Here is a 16,027-nt window from a genome sequence, read left to right as displayed (position 1 = left end):
TGATGAGGTTGTGGGGAGACTGGAACTCTTATACACTGCTGGTGGGAATTTAAGATGTTACAACCACTGGAAAATGGCATGGCACTTCCTTAAAAAGCTATGAATAAAAATGCCATATGAGTCAGCAATTCTACTCCTTTGTGTTGTTGTTAAGTTCCATTGAGTCAGTTCCAACTTACAGAGATGTTGTATAGAGTTTCTAAGGAGTGGCTGGTGGGTTTGAATTGCCAATCTTGCGGTTAGCAGTCCAGTGCTTATCCTACAACACCACTCTTCTCCTCTGTATATACCCTAAAGAAATAAAAGTCATTACATGAAGAGACATATGAATACCCATGTTCATTGCAGCATTATTCACAATAGCAAAAAGATGGAAACAACATAAGTGCCCAGCAACAGATGTATGGATGAACAAGCAACTTTGGTACCTACTTATGATGGAATACTCTGTAATGATAAAGAATAATGATGGATTTGCAAAACATCTTATAGCATGGATGAATTGAGAGGACAAGATGCTGAGTAAAATAAGTCAATCACAAAAGAACAAATATTGTACAAGTGGGAGCCCATTAGAGAATAAGCATGGGACTGAACCACAAGGTAGGTTGGTGGAGACCACCAGCCACTCCATGAAAGAAAGATGAGACTTTTTGCTCCCCAAAAGATTTATGACCTCAGAAATCCTATACAGGGTTGCTATGAGTCAGAACCAATCCCATGACACATAACAACAAAAATGAGAAGACTATTATTAAAACAAACAAACAAACAAAACAAGAAAAGGTTTACAAACAAAAGAAAAAAAAAAATTGATAACTACCTGGGATGAGAGGGGGTGGTGGTGGTACTTATGTGCCGTAGAGTGGGTTCTAACTCATAGTGACCCTGTATAGGTTTCCAAAGAACTAACCTTGCCGTTCAAACCAATCTTATGATCCAACGCACACTATACCATAACAATCTTATATTTGTTAATACAATAGTATTGTTATTGTTGTAGTTAAGTGTTGTTGCGTTGGTTCCGACTCAGAGAGATCCTGTATATGGTTTCTGAGGAACAGCTGATCTGTTTAAATTGCTGACCTTGTGATCTGCAGTCCAGTGCTTGTCATACAGTGCCACATGGGGAGTCTATCATAGTATTGTTTTTGTTGTTGTTAAGTGCCATCGAGTTGGTTCAGACTCATAGTGACCCTGTATAGGGTTTCCAAGGAGTGGCTGGTGAATTTGAACCACTGACCTTGTGGTTCAAACTGACCTAGAGGTCCAGTGCTTTATCTTACAGCGCTACATCAGTATTGTTGTTGTTGTTGTTGTTAATTACTGTGGAGTCGGTTCCAACTCATAGTGACCCTGCACAGGGTTTCTGAGGCTGCAAATCTTTACAGGAGCAGAAAGCCTCATCTTTCTCTCACGGAACAGCTGGTAGTTTTGAACTGCCAACCTTGAGGTTAGCAGCCCGATTCGTAACCACTACGCTACCACAGCTAGACACAGACGTAGGTATGCTAAAAAAGTATGGGGGCGTGTAAGGGAGCACACCCACCTGTAGATATATTTGGGTGTGGATATTTCTACATTCATAATTGTAGGTGCTGCATGTACACTAATATAGACAATAGAACAAACAAGGGGCACAATCATGGGAACTTCTTAGACATAAACAAACACCTCAAGGAATGAAGTTCCTGGGATCATATAGATGAAGGACCATAGACTTGTAGGACATCTATGCCAATCGGCACAATATAGTTCGTAAAGTCAATGCTCTGCATTCTACTTTAGTGAATAGTGTCTGGGGTCTTAAAAGCTTTCAAGTGGCTATCTAAGATAGCTTTTGTTCTCTTTCCATATGGAGCAAAGGAGAGTGAATAAAGCCAAAGACTCAAGGAAGCAATTGGATTAGTCTAAAGGATTAATGGACCACATGATCACAGCCTACATGACCCGGAGAACTAGATGATGACAGGCTACCACTACCAATAGCTCTGACTGGGATCACAACACAGAGTCTTGGACAGATTGGAGAAAAATGTACAGCAAATAATCAGATTTACAAAAAATACCAGTCTGTCTGCTCTGATAGAGACTGAATGAACCCACCAGGCTGAAAATCTAAGATACCCTTCTGACATGGACCTGCAGTCATTACTGAAGATCATCTTTCAGCAAATTGTTGTTAAGTGCCACTGAGTCAGTTCTGACTCATATACAGGGCCGCTACCCTGTATAGGGTTTCCAAGGAGCAGCTGGTGAGCTTGAACTACTGACCTTGCAGTCCAGCTCATTAATCCGCAGCACCACACTAGGCCTCCTTTGTTGTTGTTATGTGCCTTGGAGTCGGTTCCGACTCATAGCGACCCTGTACAGGGTTTCCGAGGCTGTAAATCTTAACGGGAGCAGAAAGCCTCATCTTTCTCCCGCGGAGCGGCTGGTAGTTTCGAACTGATGACCTTGAGGTTCGCAGCCCGATTCGTAACCACTACGCTACCAGGCCTCCTAGAATACACAATTATACCTGGGAGTAATGTATTCCTTACAACAATCAACGACATTTGCCGGGAGGCAAAGATGAGAAAACAGGAGGGACCGAAAATTAAGAGGAAAGGTAGAAATGGGGAGAGGACTGCCACATTGTGAGGAATGCAACCAATGTCATGGAACACTATGTACAAACTACCTGTGGAAAATTAATTTGCTTTGTGAACTTTCACCTAAAGCACAATTTTTTAAAAATTTCAAATATCTGTTGGAAGCTTTGTCTCTCATACTTTGGACATATTGTCCTGAGGGAACAGTCGCTGGAGAAGGATGTCATGCTGGGTAAGGTGGAGGGTCACAGAAAAAGAGGAAGACCCCCAACGAAATGGATCAGCCAGGTGGCATCATTGATGGCGTCAAGTGTGGCAGCGGTAGTGAAGTTGGCCCAGGATCGGACATTGTTTTATTCTGCTGTGCATGGGGTCGCTATGAGTCGGTTCCGACTCGATGGCACCTGACAACAACAATTGTCTCTCCACATAAAACAGAGCTGGGAGACTGGGAAAGGAAGAAGATACTCTCAAGGCTTCGTAGCCGACCAGTCCTGAGGCTTCAGGAACCCTTCAGAAGATCCACTTTCTCTCAGGCTAATCATTTCTTTTCTGCCTCAGGCCCCCTGCAATGAGTTCTCGGAGCCACTCTCATCCGGGGGGAAGTGGGCGGTTCAGCGTTCGCCATCTTGCCAGTTGAGGGGCAGAGCGTGCGGAGCGCAGGTCGCGCGCTTCATTTCCCCGCCCCCTTGACGAGTTTGGCGCGAGCTACTGCTTCTCCCCTCCCCTCCTGGCGCTGAGAGTAGAGGAGCCGGGTGCCGCGCGAGCCGGAAAGTAAAAGCAGGAGGGGCGTGCTCGCGTCCTCCAACCGCCAGCCGCGGCTCGGGGGCGCGCTCGGCCTGGCCTCAGGGGCGGTGCGGGGCCGAGGGGAGGGGACTCCTCTGGCTGTGGGATCCGCGCGCGGCGGCTGCAGCTGCGGCGGCGCGCTCGCGGCCGGCGTCCAGGGCGCCGCTGAGTCGGACCTGCAACCGCGGCTGTGGTTGCCGGAGCCATGTACCGCAGCGGTGCGCGTTCCTCTGTTTCTTCGCACCGGTCTAAAGACAGTGGCGGGGGCGGCCCTCACACTGGCCGCAGCTCCGGCTCCTCCTCAAGCTCGACTCGCCGCGCCTCGCCGCCGCCCTCCGGTTCCTCCTCTTCGCGGACCCCGGCCCATCGGCTTCGCTCACCCTCTGGGCACCGTAGCCGCCGGACCTCGCATTCCCCGCCGCGGGGTCGCCGCGGCTCCCCGTCCCCGCCCCCGCCCCGAGGCCGCCGGGCCTCGCCGTCCCCGTCTCGGGGTCGCCGCCGTTCCCCCTCTCCGCCGCGGGCCCGTCGTGGCTCCCCGTCGCCGCTGCGGGGCCGACGACTCTTGCCGCCGGGCCCAGCCGGTTTCCGAGGCAGCAGCCGGGGGGAGTCCCGTGCCGATTTCCCCCGGGACAGCCGCGGAGACCATCCAGGCGACAGCGGCAGCCGGGTAATTCCACCCCTTACTCGGGATCTCCCCATGCCCGGGCTTCCAGAAACGCCCGGAGCCGGGACGCCTGAGGCCTCCAGGCCAGGGTCTCAAAACCGAAGGCCCCACTTGCCCACTGTCTCCCTCCGCGACGCCTGAGGCGTCCTGTCAGCCCCGGGAGCTATCTGTACACATTCGGGGCTCGGCCCGCCCGAGCTCCCCGTCGGGGATGGGGGTGCGCCTGGAATCGACCGGTACCCTCTCGAGTGAGGGCTGGAAAATTTGTCACGGGCCCGGGGGATGTGGTCCAAACCGTGTGTTGCCTGGGACTTTGGGGAGAGTTAACGTTTCCTTGAGTTCTGAATCCATTCCCTTAGGCCCAAGCTGCCCTCCCCCCACCCACTTCCCCACCCCGGGTCTCGGAAAAGGAACCGAAATGCCCGACTTTGTGGCGAGGTAGGAATTTTTGGATCCTCAGGATGGGGATCTGGTTGACGGTGTAGCCACCTGGATTGAGCTACTGCTCGGAAATACAGTGTGCTTTCAACCACCGCCATCATAATAACCGCTTAATGACTTAGATGGCAGGAATGAATGCTTTACCCCTGACGTGAGACCGGCTCTTCATTCTCACTACTCTCGGAGAGGAGACATTTCATGTTAGTTCTTAGGACACTACAGCTGAAGGAATCCAGGGAGGTTCAAGTACCGTGCCCAACCAAGTTTACAGAATTTAAGAAGTGGTGGAGCTGGGATTTCGGTTCCAAAGCCCAGGATTTTAACTGGAATGTTTACAGCTACAGTGTGTGAGGTTAAGAAATTTGGCTTTGACAGAACCTTGACCTCTCATGGAAACCAGCACTCTGGTGGTGTGGAATTTGATTTTATTTGGGGCTCATCAAACTTTAATCCGAAGTGCCAAAGTGTCTGTTTTCTTGAGTGGCTCTCTCAACGTGTATCCAAGGGTTGTACTACTCTGGCCATAGGTGATTGACCTAATCGCTACGTTAAGATTTGCAAAGCTGAGCAGTGTCAGTGTGAGGTGCAGTCACTTAAGAGGAAGCAGGGAACCAAGTGCTTGTTCCCACATCCTTCCTCCATCTCCAGTGCACAATTTATTAGCCTCAGTCTTCTCTGCCTCAGTACATGGCATCACCCAGTGCTTAAATCAGAAACAGAGTCCCTTTATCTGCAAAATCACATCTTGAAAACTGTCGTCCTGCCTCCACTCTGGTTTAAGCTCTATTCTTGCCTGGAGTATTGCATTGTTATTCATGTGCCTTTCAGTTGGTTCCAACTCATAGAGATCCTGTGTAGGGTTTTGGAGCGGTTGGTGGGTTTAAACTGCTGGCCTTGCAGTTACCAGTCCTGTGCAGGTCCTACAGTGCCACACCAGTATTGCATTGTTGTTAAGTGCAGTCAGATAGATTCTGACCCATAGTGACACTGTATAGGATTTCCGAGGAACAGCTGGTGAGCTGGAACCACCAATCTTGCTGTTCAAAGCAATTTTGCAGTCCAGCACATTAATCCACAGTGCCACACCTGGACTCCAGTGTTGCATTGTTGTTGTGATAGGCCGTTGAGTCAGTTCCGATCCATAGTGATCCTGTATAGGGTTTCCGAGGAGCATCTGGTGAGCTGGTGACCTTGCAGTTCAAATGGCTTTGCAGTCTGGTGTATTAACCCATAGTATTGCATTTGTTGTTGTTAAGTGCTGCCGAGTCAGTTCCAACCCATAGTGAACCTGTATAGGGTTTCTGAGGAGCAGCTGGTGAGCTTGAACCGCCGACCTTGCAGTTCAAACAGTTTTGCAGCCTGGCGCATTGAACCCACAGTGCCACACATATTCACTCCTACTTATTCTGTATAGAACTATCAAAAAATTTTTTTTTTTTTTTAAAGTGACCTTCATTTTATGCATCTGACAGTTTATTGAGTATCATTCACGTAGAGTCCTGGTTTGGCGCTATAGGTTAATGTGCCAGACTGCAAAACCGTTTGAACTATAGTTAAACTGTGGGTTATTGTGCTGGGCTGCAAAGGCGGCTTGAATCGCAAGGTCAGCAGTTCAAGCTCATTAGCCACTCCTTGGAAATCCTCTACAGGGTTGTTGTGGGTCAGAACCGACTTGAGGGCGCTTAACAACAACAGCAACGATCTTTCATGTACAAGACACTATTCTGGGTACTGAGGATACAACAGTAAACAAACCAGACAAAAATCTCTGTAGAACCTGTATTTGAGCAGTGGGAGCTCGTTAATAAGATCAAGAAGTAAAATGCTATGGCATGTTAAATGTGAGTAAATGCTAATGAAAAAATAAAGCAGAGAATGAATTGGTGATTTTTGATAACGTGATCTGGGAAGACCTGGATAGGTGGCTTTGAATAAAGATCTGAAGTAGGTGATGGTATGAGCCATGCAAACTTATATAGGAAGAATGTGTTCAGATCACATCACTCCTCTACATAAAACTCTCCTGTGTCTTCTCATTACACAAAAATAAAATATAAATTTTCTTAGCCATGGCTTCTGTCTATCTCTTCTGTTACTTTGCTGTAGCCATCCTTACTCTTACTCAAAACACATCATGCTCATTACCAAGGTTGCTCTTCCCTTTGCCTGAAACATCTTTTCACCTGTTCTTGCAAAGCTGACATCTCCTTATTCAGGGCTAGATCGAAATAGCTCAGAAAAGCCTTCTCTAACCATTCTATCTAAAGTAGCTCCTCGTCCCCAATCTCTTTCATGTTAAATTTTTATGGCTTTATAGTGGTGGTGGTGGTGTGCCATGGAGTTGGTTCCAACTCATAGAGACCCAGGATAGGGCTTTCAAGCCTGTAAATCTTTACTGGAGCAGAAAATCGCATCTTAGTCCTGCGGAACAGCTGGTAGTTTTGAAGTGCTGACTTGAAGGTTAGCAGCCCGACTCATAACCACTACCGACCAGAGCTCCTTTATAGTACTTAACTGCTATATAAAGCACTTGAAAAAAAATTAAAACAACTTGTTTTGGGCTTGTGTGTATTATTAGAACGCGTAGGTTCTAGAGCAGGGACTTGATTGATTCTTGTTCTCTTGCCCAGTCCCAGTCAAAGAATGAGAGGTCACTGATTGGGATACTTGCAAGTATAGGCCTTTAGCGCTAAGAAAATGATACTTTTTAAAAGTTAACTATTTTTTAGAGCAATATGTTACCTGGTTGCACAGTGGTTAAAATGTTCTGCCTGATTCAAAAGATTGGCAATTTGAACCCACCAGCTAGCTCCCCTGTGAGAGCAACATGTGACAGTCATCTGTAAAGATTTATAGCCTAGGAAACCTTACGGGGCAATTCTACTCTACCCCTTAGAGTTGCAATGATTCAGAATCAACTTGACCACAGTAGGTGTGGTAGGATCTCACCATAATCAATTCTTCTTACCTTGTTGGATTGCATGTTCTGACTTGAGAGAAGAGCATTTTGGGGTGTAGGGATATCTTCACCCTACTTGACTACCATCTTATCTTTTAATTTTGTAGAGACGCTCTCCTGGTTTGCATTCGGATTCTTCCTTGGAACAGAGTTTAAGGATCACTGTTGGCAACGAGCACTTCTGTGTCAGCACACCAGAACGGCGGCGGCTTAGTGATCAGTTGGGGTCACCAGTGGATAATCTGGAGCATGTGAACAGGTAGACTTTGACCAAGACAGGGATGTTGCTATTTTTGAGGGATGTATTTGAAAAGGTTGTGCCAGCATGAAGTTAGAAGTTAATGTCCTATGATCATGCGCCCTAGTATAAAGTACAACAGTGGAAAAGGTTTTCTAAGTGGAAAGGGTTGATTGATGTGGATTCTGTTGCTAACTTAAGTAAACACCTGAACCAGCTGGAAAGAAGGTGACTGAGAGGACATTATTGTTGTTGTTAAGTTCTGTTTAGTTGGTTCTGACTCTGATCCTATATAGAGTTTCTGAGGAGCCTAAATGAAAAAAAGGTGAAGTTATATGAGTTCTGAAATACTGGAACTACTAGTTCCTTCTGAAAAGGACAGGGTAGTAAATTGTTTTCTAATGATTTCAACATGTTTAAACTAAAATATAGATTCAGAAAGGGTTTATATAAATGTATGTTTAATATGTTTGCTAAATATATAAGGCATTAATAGGAAGTTAGAAATCTTTAAAATGTGTAAATTCAATTATTACTTTACAACTATTGATTGTTGCGGAGAGGCAAATGCACTCCATACAGTATTAAATGTAGACCTTAAGTAATAGGAACTTAATTATGTATGAGAAGTTAATAATCACATTAGGTTTTTTTTTTTTTTTTTTTACTTCATAGTATTCAAAATATGATAATGGGAGAGGAGGTAAACACTTTCTGAAAGATGAGACTCTGTCTCTTATTATCTATCCAGCACACTGGGAATTTTCATAAATGATTAGTAGCAGCAGTGAATTCTCTGTAAAGTTTTTTCAGACAGACTGTGGTGTACAAAGCATAGGCACACAGGTAGGGGACAGGTGGGAAGGAAGTCTGAGGACCAGTGCTGCGCTTAGATAATATTTACTTCAAAGCTCCAGTGGCTGTGGATACAGTAAAGAGGTAAGACAATCTTATGTCATGTAATACTGAAGTATCTGAAAATAGGACTTCAGGATATGCAACTATATCACTTATTTGAGGCAACAGCCCTTGCCCTTCTGGTTGCTTCTATTTTGGGAGATGACTGAGTAGGCATTCTGGGTAGGTGGTACATGGTTTCCTTGCTGAGGTTTTAAAGTAACTAGCATTTCCTCTTGTTTTCGACTTATGGTGTCACCTCATCTTTGTGTAAGCTGTTAAGCATGTGTGCTTCAGATAGTAAATGGTCTATTATAAAGTTATGAAAATTAATATTTTTTTCTTAGTGAGTTTGGAGCAGTAATCTTTCCTATAGTTATGTGTTAGAGAAAGTGACGTTAAGGTTCTGGAAGGAAGTACAAGGTCATTCTTTATGCTTTTTGCTCCCTGCACATCTGTGTTCCTTTCCTCTTAGTATGGTTTGTATGGATAATTACTGTCCACTGAAACCAGTCCCCAGAACTCTTGGCATACTCAGTTGTCTCCTGACAGCGAGTCCAGTCTTCAGTCAATTAAATAGGCTATTATCTTTTGCATATAGATACTTGATTTCCCCAGTCCCTGATATTTTTTCCCTTCCTTGTTAAATATGTTAATCAGGTTTGAGTTACAGGTTGTCTGTCCTCAGCTTGGCAGGTGTCTAACTTATTCTGAAAAGGTAGCAGGAACATGTTGTGTGAGAAAGTCTAAGATACTTGTAAACACTTAAGATTATGAAAAAATTTTGCGCACCATATGTACCATACATGGAATTCTGATTTTCTAACTCCTCTTTGTCGCTAACATAGATTGAAGTCAGTAGGATTTTTCACTTTTTAAATTTTTATGCCTATGATTTCCTTAGTGAAAGGGCAAAAGAAAACAAAGCTTTCTAAGAACTCTTTAGAGAATTAGCAAATCCTTTTATCATCTGTTGTTACTGTTATTAAATGCTGTCTACTGTTATTAAATGCTGTCTAGTCAGTTCTGACTTGTAGTGGCCCTGTCTAGTGTTTCTGAGGAGCGGCTGGTGGATTTGAAGCGCCGGTCTTGCGGTTCAAACTGACCTTGCGGTCCATTGCATTATCCTGCAGCTCCACACTAGAACACCTTTATCATATAGGAATTTTTTTTTTTTTAATAGTTTTACTGAGATTCACATACCATGCAACTCATCCATTGAAGTGTATAGTTCAGTGACTTAGGTATACTTTTTTTTTTCAAAGCACTTTTACTAAGATAGAATTCACATACCGTACAACTCATCTATTAACTTGTACAGCTCTGTGACTTAGTATTTCACAAAGTTGTGAATCCACCACTACAAGGGGCGGGGGGGAGGCTTTAAAAGGTTCATGTAAAAAGGAAACTAAAGATAATAGAATTTTTCCACAAATTTTTTAAGCCTCTTTTATAACCAATTTTAGAACATTTTCATTATTCCAAAAAGAAACCTCACATTCTTAGTCATCATCTGTCATTCTCCTTATGCCCCCATCCCTAGACAACCCCCTATCTGCTTTGTTTTCAAAGATATGCCTATTCTGGATATTTCACATAAATGGGATAAAAGCAATATGTTGTGAGCCAAAAATCATCCACATCCATGGCTGATGACAATATAGAACATGCACATGAAATAATACTGTCAAATAGGCGAGTGACAGTGGATTATGTGGCAAATCATTTGCATATCAACCGTGGCTCTGCCTATGAAATAATCCACGACATACTTGAGTTTTGAAAAGTTTGTGTGAGATGGGTACTGAAACAACTCATGAAAAGCATAAACAGAAGTGTTTGGACATCTGCAAGCAAAATTTGGACTGACACTCGGAGGTAAAGTATCTTTAAAAAAATCATTACTGGCCATGAGACATGGATTTATTTGTTACTATGAGTCAGAGCGTAAATGGCAGAGTATGGAATGGAAACATCCTCAATCGCCTACCAAGAGAAAGTTCAAAAGTTAAACCATTAGCTGGAAAATTGATGCTTACAGTTTCCTAGGACTCTCAAGGGCCAGTATTGGAACACTATCAGGAAAAAGGTTCAAAAATCAACAGTGCCTGCTACAGTGAGATGCTCACTGAATTGTTAAAGCCTAAATTTGGCATTAAATGCTGAGGGCTGCTATCCTAGGGTGTTGTGATCTTGCATGACAATCCACATCTGAATACCTCTTCTCACACTGTTGCCACTCTGCAAAAACTTAGTTTTGAGGCGTTAAAGCATCCTCCCTATAGTCCTCATTTTGCTTCATTGGACTTTCACCTGTTTGGTCCCCTGAAAGCAACCCTTTGAGGACAAAGATTCACCTCTGATGAAGAAGTGATGGCAGTGGTGGTGCATTTGTGGCTCACAGCTTATCCTAAAACGTCTTTTAATAAGGGCATATGAAAGCTTGTTGACAGATGGACAAAGTGTATTGAAAAGCAAGGATATTATGTGGAAAAATGATGTGTTTGTCTTTTCTAAAAGCTAATTTAAATGCTCTAGCCAGAGTGCAGATTATTTTTGACTCATTCTCATATAAGCCTTTATGATTAATTTCCTTCACTTAGCATAGTGTTTTCAAGGTTCATCTAAGTTGCAGCATTTATCATAATTCCCTCATTCCTTTTCATTGCTCATAATATTTTTAGGGTTTTTTTTGTCTAGATATTTTGTTTATCCATCCCTCAGGGATGGCTATTTATTTGGGTTATTTCTACTTACTATTTTTAATAAAGCTGCTGTGAACATTTGTGTGCATGCGTTTATGTGGATGTATGTTAAACTTATTTTAATGGAAAATTTTAAATGCAGTGAGCCCTTGTGTACCCTTATGTTAAGTGCTGAGTGTTTTTTAGGGAATTATTTCTTATGGCTGCATAAAATAGGGGTTCTTTTTAGGGCTCCCTCTTACTGCTGCTAGTTCTCTTTTCACCTTTTGGAGTGTTGAAGAAGGAAGACGTGAGTTTCTTGGAGCAGCCTGATTTTTGCCTTTATCTCTTTTAACTCTTTCTCACCTTTCATTGTTTTTCTGTTTTATTTTTGCCTTCTTTTGCTGTAGATTGCAAGTCTGGAACTGAGGCTTTCCGAGAACTGTCTCACTTTCAGGTTCTTGATAAGCAGTGCAGGAACTCTGGTAGCTTAGTAGTTGCGAATCCGGCAGCTAACCTCAAGGTCATTAGTTTGAAACTACCAGCTGTTCTGCGGGACAAAGATGAGACTTTCTGCTCCTGGAAAGATTTACAGCCTCAGAAACCCTTTCTAGGATCTCTGTGAGTTGGTACCAACTGCATGACACATCACCACCACCGTCATATTTAATGCTAGACTAGATCCTGAACTAGTATATCATTTAGTGGTGACATGTAAAGACATGTAATACCTATACCTGAAGATGGGAGTGTAGATGAACTTGCCACCACCGGTGGGGTCCATGTTTTCGCCAATACTGATGTGATCAGACATTTTATGTGGTGGATGGTGTATCAGCAATACAGTGACTCAACTCATGGACATTCCTCCCTAGTAAGAAGTGTGGAAACTATTCATAGCTAACAGACTTGCAGAATCAAACTGTCCATTGTAATAATTTTTTAAAAAAACAGTGGTGCTGTTTATGTTGTGAAGTGCCATCGAGTAGGTTCCAACCCATAGCAACCCTGTATAGGGTTCCAAGGAGCAGCTGGTGAGCTTGAACCGCCAACCTTGCAGTTCAAACAGCTTTGCAGTCTGGCGCATTAACCCACAACGCCACACGAGGACTCCAGTACAGTGTATATAACCAAAAAATTGCTGTTTTCGTTCTTTAAAGTATACAACTCAGTGATATTGGTTTCAGTCAAATGTTGTGCAACTATCACTGCTATTGATTTCGAAAACTTTTTCATCACCTGAAATAGAAACTTAGTATTCATTAAGCAGTACAGTCCCCACTTTCCCCTCCCTCAGCCCCTAGTAACCATTAATCTACTTTTGTCTCTATGCATTCTGCAGTTGCATTTTATTTCAGATTCTATTTCATACTATTGAGACCTCAAGATCCTCCAGACTCTTGGGGAGGAGATGGGTTCCCAAAGGTGGCACTTTTTGCAGAGGAACTTTCTTAGTTATCTAGTGCTGTGGTAACAAATGTCACAAGTGAATGGCTTGAATGAACAGAAATGTATTCTCTCACAGTTTAGAAAATTAGAAGTCTAAATTCAGAGCGCCAGCTCTAGAGAAAATATCTGGTCTCCTTTGAGTATCTGTAGGCCCAGCATTCCATGGAGATCCCCTTGTGTCATGGCATTAATCTTTCCCTGGATCTAGGAGTAAACACTGGGACTGCTGACTGCAAGGTTGGTAGTTCAGACTTCCCAACCATTCCTCAGAAACCATATATAGGGTCACTATGAATCTGAACCGACTCTACAGCACTTAAGAACAAAGGGAGCTTCATAATGCAGGGACTCCAGGTCCAAAGAATGCACTCCACTTCCTGTTCATTTTTCTTGGTGGTAGTAGGTCCCTCTCATGTCTCCTCACTTTTCTTTTATCTTTTGTAAGTAAAAGGTGTTGCAGGCCACAACTCAGGAGACTCCCCTTAAATTGAATCAGGACTATGATGGGATTAAGGGCTTATCATAGCAGATCACATCATGGGAAATCATTACATAACTGTCACATTACATCATTATATAACTGCTAAACCACTGAGAATCATGTCCCAGCCAAGCTGACACATATTTTGGAGGAACACAAATCAGTCCATGATAGGTGATAAGTTTGTCTTTGATGTTGTTGTTTGCTATTAAGTCAGTTTTGACATGTAGCAATTCTGTATAGGTTTTCCAAGGAGTGGCTGGTTAGTTTGAACCCCTGACCTTGCAATTAGCAGTCCAGTGCTTATCCCATAGTGCCACATAGCTTTTCCTAGAGTTGTTTATACTATTGCCCAGATCTAAAACGGCTGGTGAGTAATAAAGGTGATTTTTGATGTCTGTTAACTCTATACTCTAGAGATAGGAAAGAAAGTATGCAGAAACAAAATCATGTCTAGAAATTCACAGAAAGCAAAAGTTAAGTACTAGAAGAAGACACTAGTACTTACTGTCCTCTGGATGAGAATTATCACTCTGGAATGTGAATCACATGTAAGCACTTTAAATTTTATTCAGATTATTTGAAAGCTATGTTTTTAAGTGCTAGAGGAACTTTATTTCCATTTATAATTTAAATCAGGAACTCTTTTGGAGCCATAGGAACTCTGTGGACATAGTACACAAAGACATGAGGACTTTTGTGTGTGGCTTAGAGTCCTGAGCTGAGAGGACAGATGCCCCATCCTGTATTTTTATCTCCAAGCCACAAAGATCCAAGACATTTTTACTTCTATGACATAAAAATAGTGAGCCAAACCATCCCTTATTCTTTCTTGGGTGTAACATTATATGAGTATCTGGGCAAGGCAAGAAAGGTGGTTGTGGGGAGGTGGGGTAGGATGGGGGTGTGACAGAACAAGCTGGGAGAATTTTGTGACTTATGTGATCCAGCAAAACAAAATATTGAAAAATCTTCTAAAAACTTAGGAGAAAACCATGCCAGTTGTTAACTCAGTAGTTTAAAGAATTTTTATTTTTCACCTACATCAAAACACATTTTCCAAATGAAGTATTGTATAGGACTTTAATATTTAAGCAAAATAAGTTTGCAGTTGTTGTTGGTAAGTGCCATCGAGTCGGTTCCGACCCATAGCGACCCTGTACAGGGTTTCCGAGGGTGTAAATCCTTACATACGATTTAAATGGGGTAGAAAGTCCAGAGTTTTGCATGGTCTGCTTTCCCATCACCTTCCTTGAACCAGCTCCTCTGAGCACTTTGAAGGATCTCTGTGGAACTCAACTTGAAAACCACTGATCTAGACCAGTGCTTCTCAAATTTTAAAGTCCATACAATCCACCTTATGACATGTAGATTCTGGTTTAGTAGGTCTGGGGTGAATCTGTATTACTTAAAAGTTCCAAATAATATTGATGCTGCTAACTGGCCCAGGCTTTGATTAGCAAGAAGCAAGGTGTAATGAGGAATTGTGTAAGTGCCAATTGTGTAGTTTGTTAGTGGTGGTTTCACATTTCCCCCAACTTTATCATGATATTTTGCATCCTCAAAGTCCAGTCAAAGAAGAATTGTTGTAAGAGCTCTGTTGTGTGGTTAAGTTGGTTCTGACTCATAGTGAACCTTGTATAGGATTTCCGAGGAGCATCTGATGAGTTTGCACTGCCGACCTTATATTTCAAACCAACCTTTTGGTCCAGTGCTTATAGCACCACACCAGGACTCCCAAGATCTCTGTGTAGATTGGTGATATTTTCTCTTGGTTAGAAACTGAAGCTTGTGACCCTGGAGAAAGGAAGAGGAAATGTCCCATGGAAATACATAGATTTGTTCTTGGTCTTCATGATAACTGTCTTTTGCTCTAAGCAAAAAAAAAAGCCCCTTTGCCAAATGTCTTTCCAAGTCCATTATATCCAATGATGCTTGTCTCTTTTTCCAGGGATGACCTAACTGATGATTCTGTCTTCACTCGAAGCTCCCAGTGTTCTCGAGGTATTGAGCGATATGTTTCCCGGGAAGAGGAGTCTCTGAGTTCCTTCTTGGGACAACTTGATGAGGACTACCGAACAAGAGAAACTTTCCCGCATCGATCTGATTATAGTCCCCATGTCAGTTGTCATGATGAACTGTTGCACAATACAGAACAGAATAGAGACAAATTCAAAGGTTCCTACACCATACAATCTGAGGAAAGGAGCCAGGAGTCCAAACGGCCCCGTTATGATGACACACAGAAGATACACAGCATGGGAGGAACTCACCTGAGTTTACCATCAGGGACCCGCAACTATCGACAACGTAGACGAAGCCCAAGCCCTAGGTTTCTAGATCCAGAATTTCGGGAACTGGACCTTGCTAGGCGAAAGCGAGAGGAAGAGGAGGAACGAAATAGAAGCTTGAGTCAGGATTTGGTGGGAGTTGATGGTGGTGGCACTAGCTGCCCCATTCCTGGATTGTCTGGTGTACTACCAGCATCAGAGCCAGGATATTCTTTGCATCGGCCTGAGGAAGTATCTGTGATGCCCAAGAAGTCTATTTTGAAGAAACGGATTGAGGTGGACATGGAGTCTTCCATTCAGGTCTCTGTAGCATTTCTTCTTGGGTCTCTTGATAGTCCTCCAGAAACCTTAAAGCCTGGTTGCTTTCCTAGAGACTATGTCCCTAATACCATCATAGTAATGTTTAGTGGATGAACATTGTCATACCTGTGAGCAGTACCTTCCAAGATTCCTCAAAGGAAGCTATAGATCTCATAATAAATCAGTAGAGGGCTTCTGTTGCCATAAATAGGTTTTCTAAACATCTATTTTGGATAGTGCTTA

At 43.2% G+C, this 16,027-nt stretch overlaps 1 protein-coding gene and 1 pseudogene across 1 annotated transcript in view; both read left to right on the top strand.

The window, feature by feature from the left end:
• Positions 1–3,585: 3,585 nt before the first annotated feature.
• The window catches only part of ZNF318 (zinc finger protein 318), a 39,815-nt gene continuing 27,373 nt past the window's right edge, over positions 3,586–16,027 (top strand). The window contains exons 1-4 of the mRNA XM_006860487.1: positions 3,586–3,775; positions 3,842–4,047; positions 7,552–7,703; positions 15,145–15,784. Of these exons, the coding sequence (XP_006860549.1) occupies positions 3,586–3,775; positions 3,842–4,047; positions 7,552–7,703; positions 15,145–15,784 (1,188 nt within the window). The remainder of the gene's footprint in view (positions 3,776–3,841; positions 4,048–7,551; positions 7,704–15,144; positions 15,785–16,027) is intronic.
• Positions 7,770–10,934, top strand: LOC102816073 (annotated as a pseudogene).

The sequence above is a fragment of the Chrysochloris asiatica genome, unplaced genomic scaffold (assembly GCF_000296735.1).
Source record: "Chrysochloris asiatica unplaced genomic scaffold, ChrAsi1.0 scaffold00038, whole genome shotgun sequence".
Taxonomy (NCBI): Eukaryota; Metazoa; Chordata; class Mammalia; order Afrosoricida; family Chrysochloridae; genus Chrysochloris; species Chrysochloris asiatica.
Note: the sequence above shows the minus strand (reverse complement) of the source record. Positions and strands in the feature narration are given on the sequence as shown.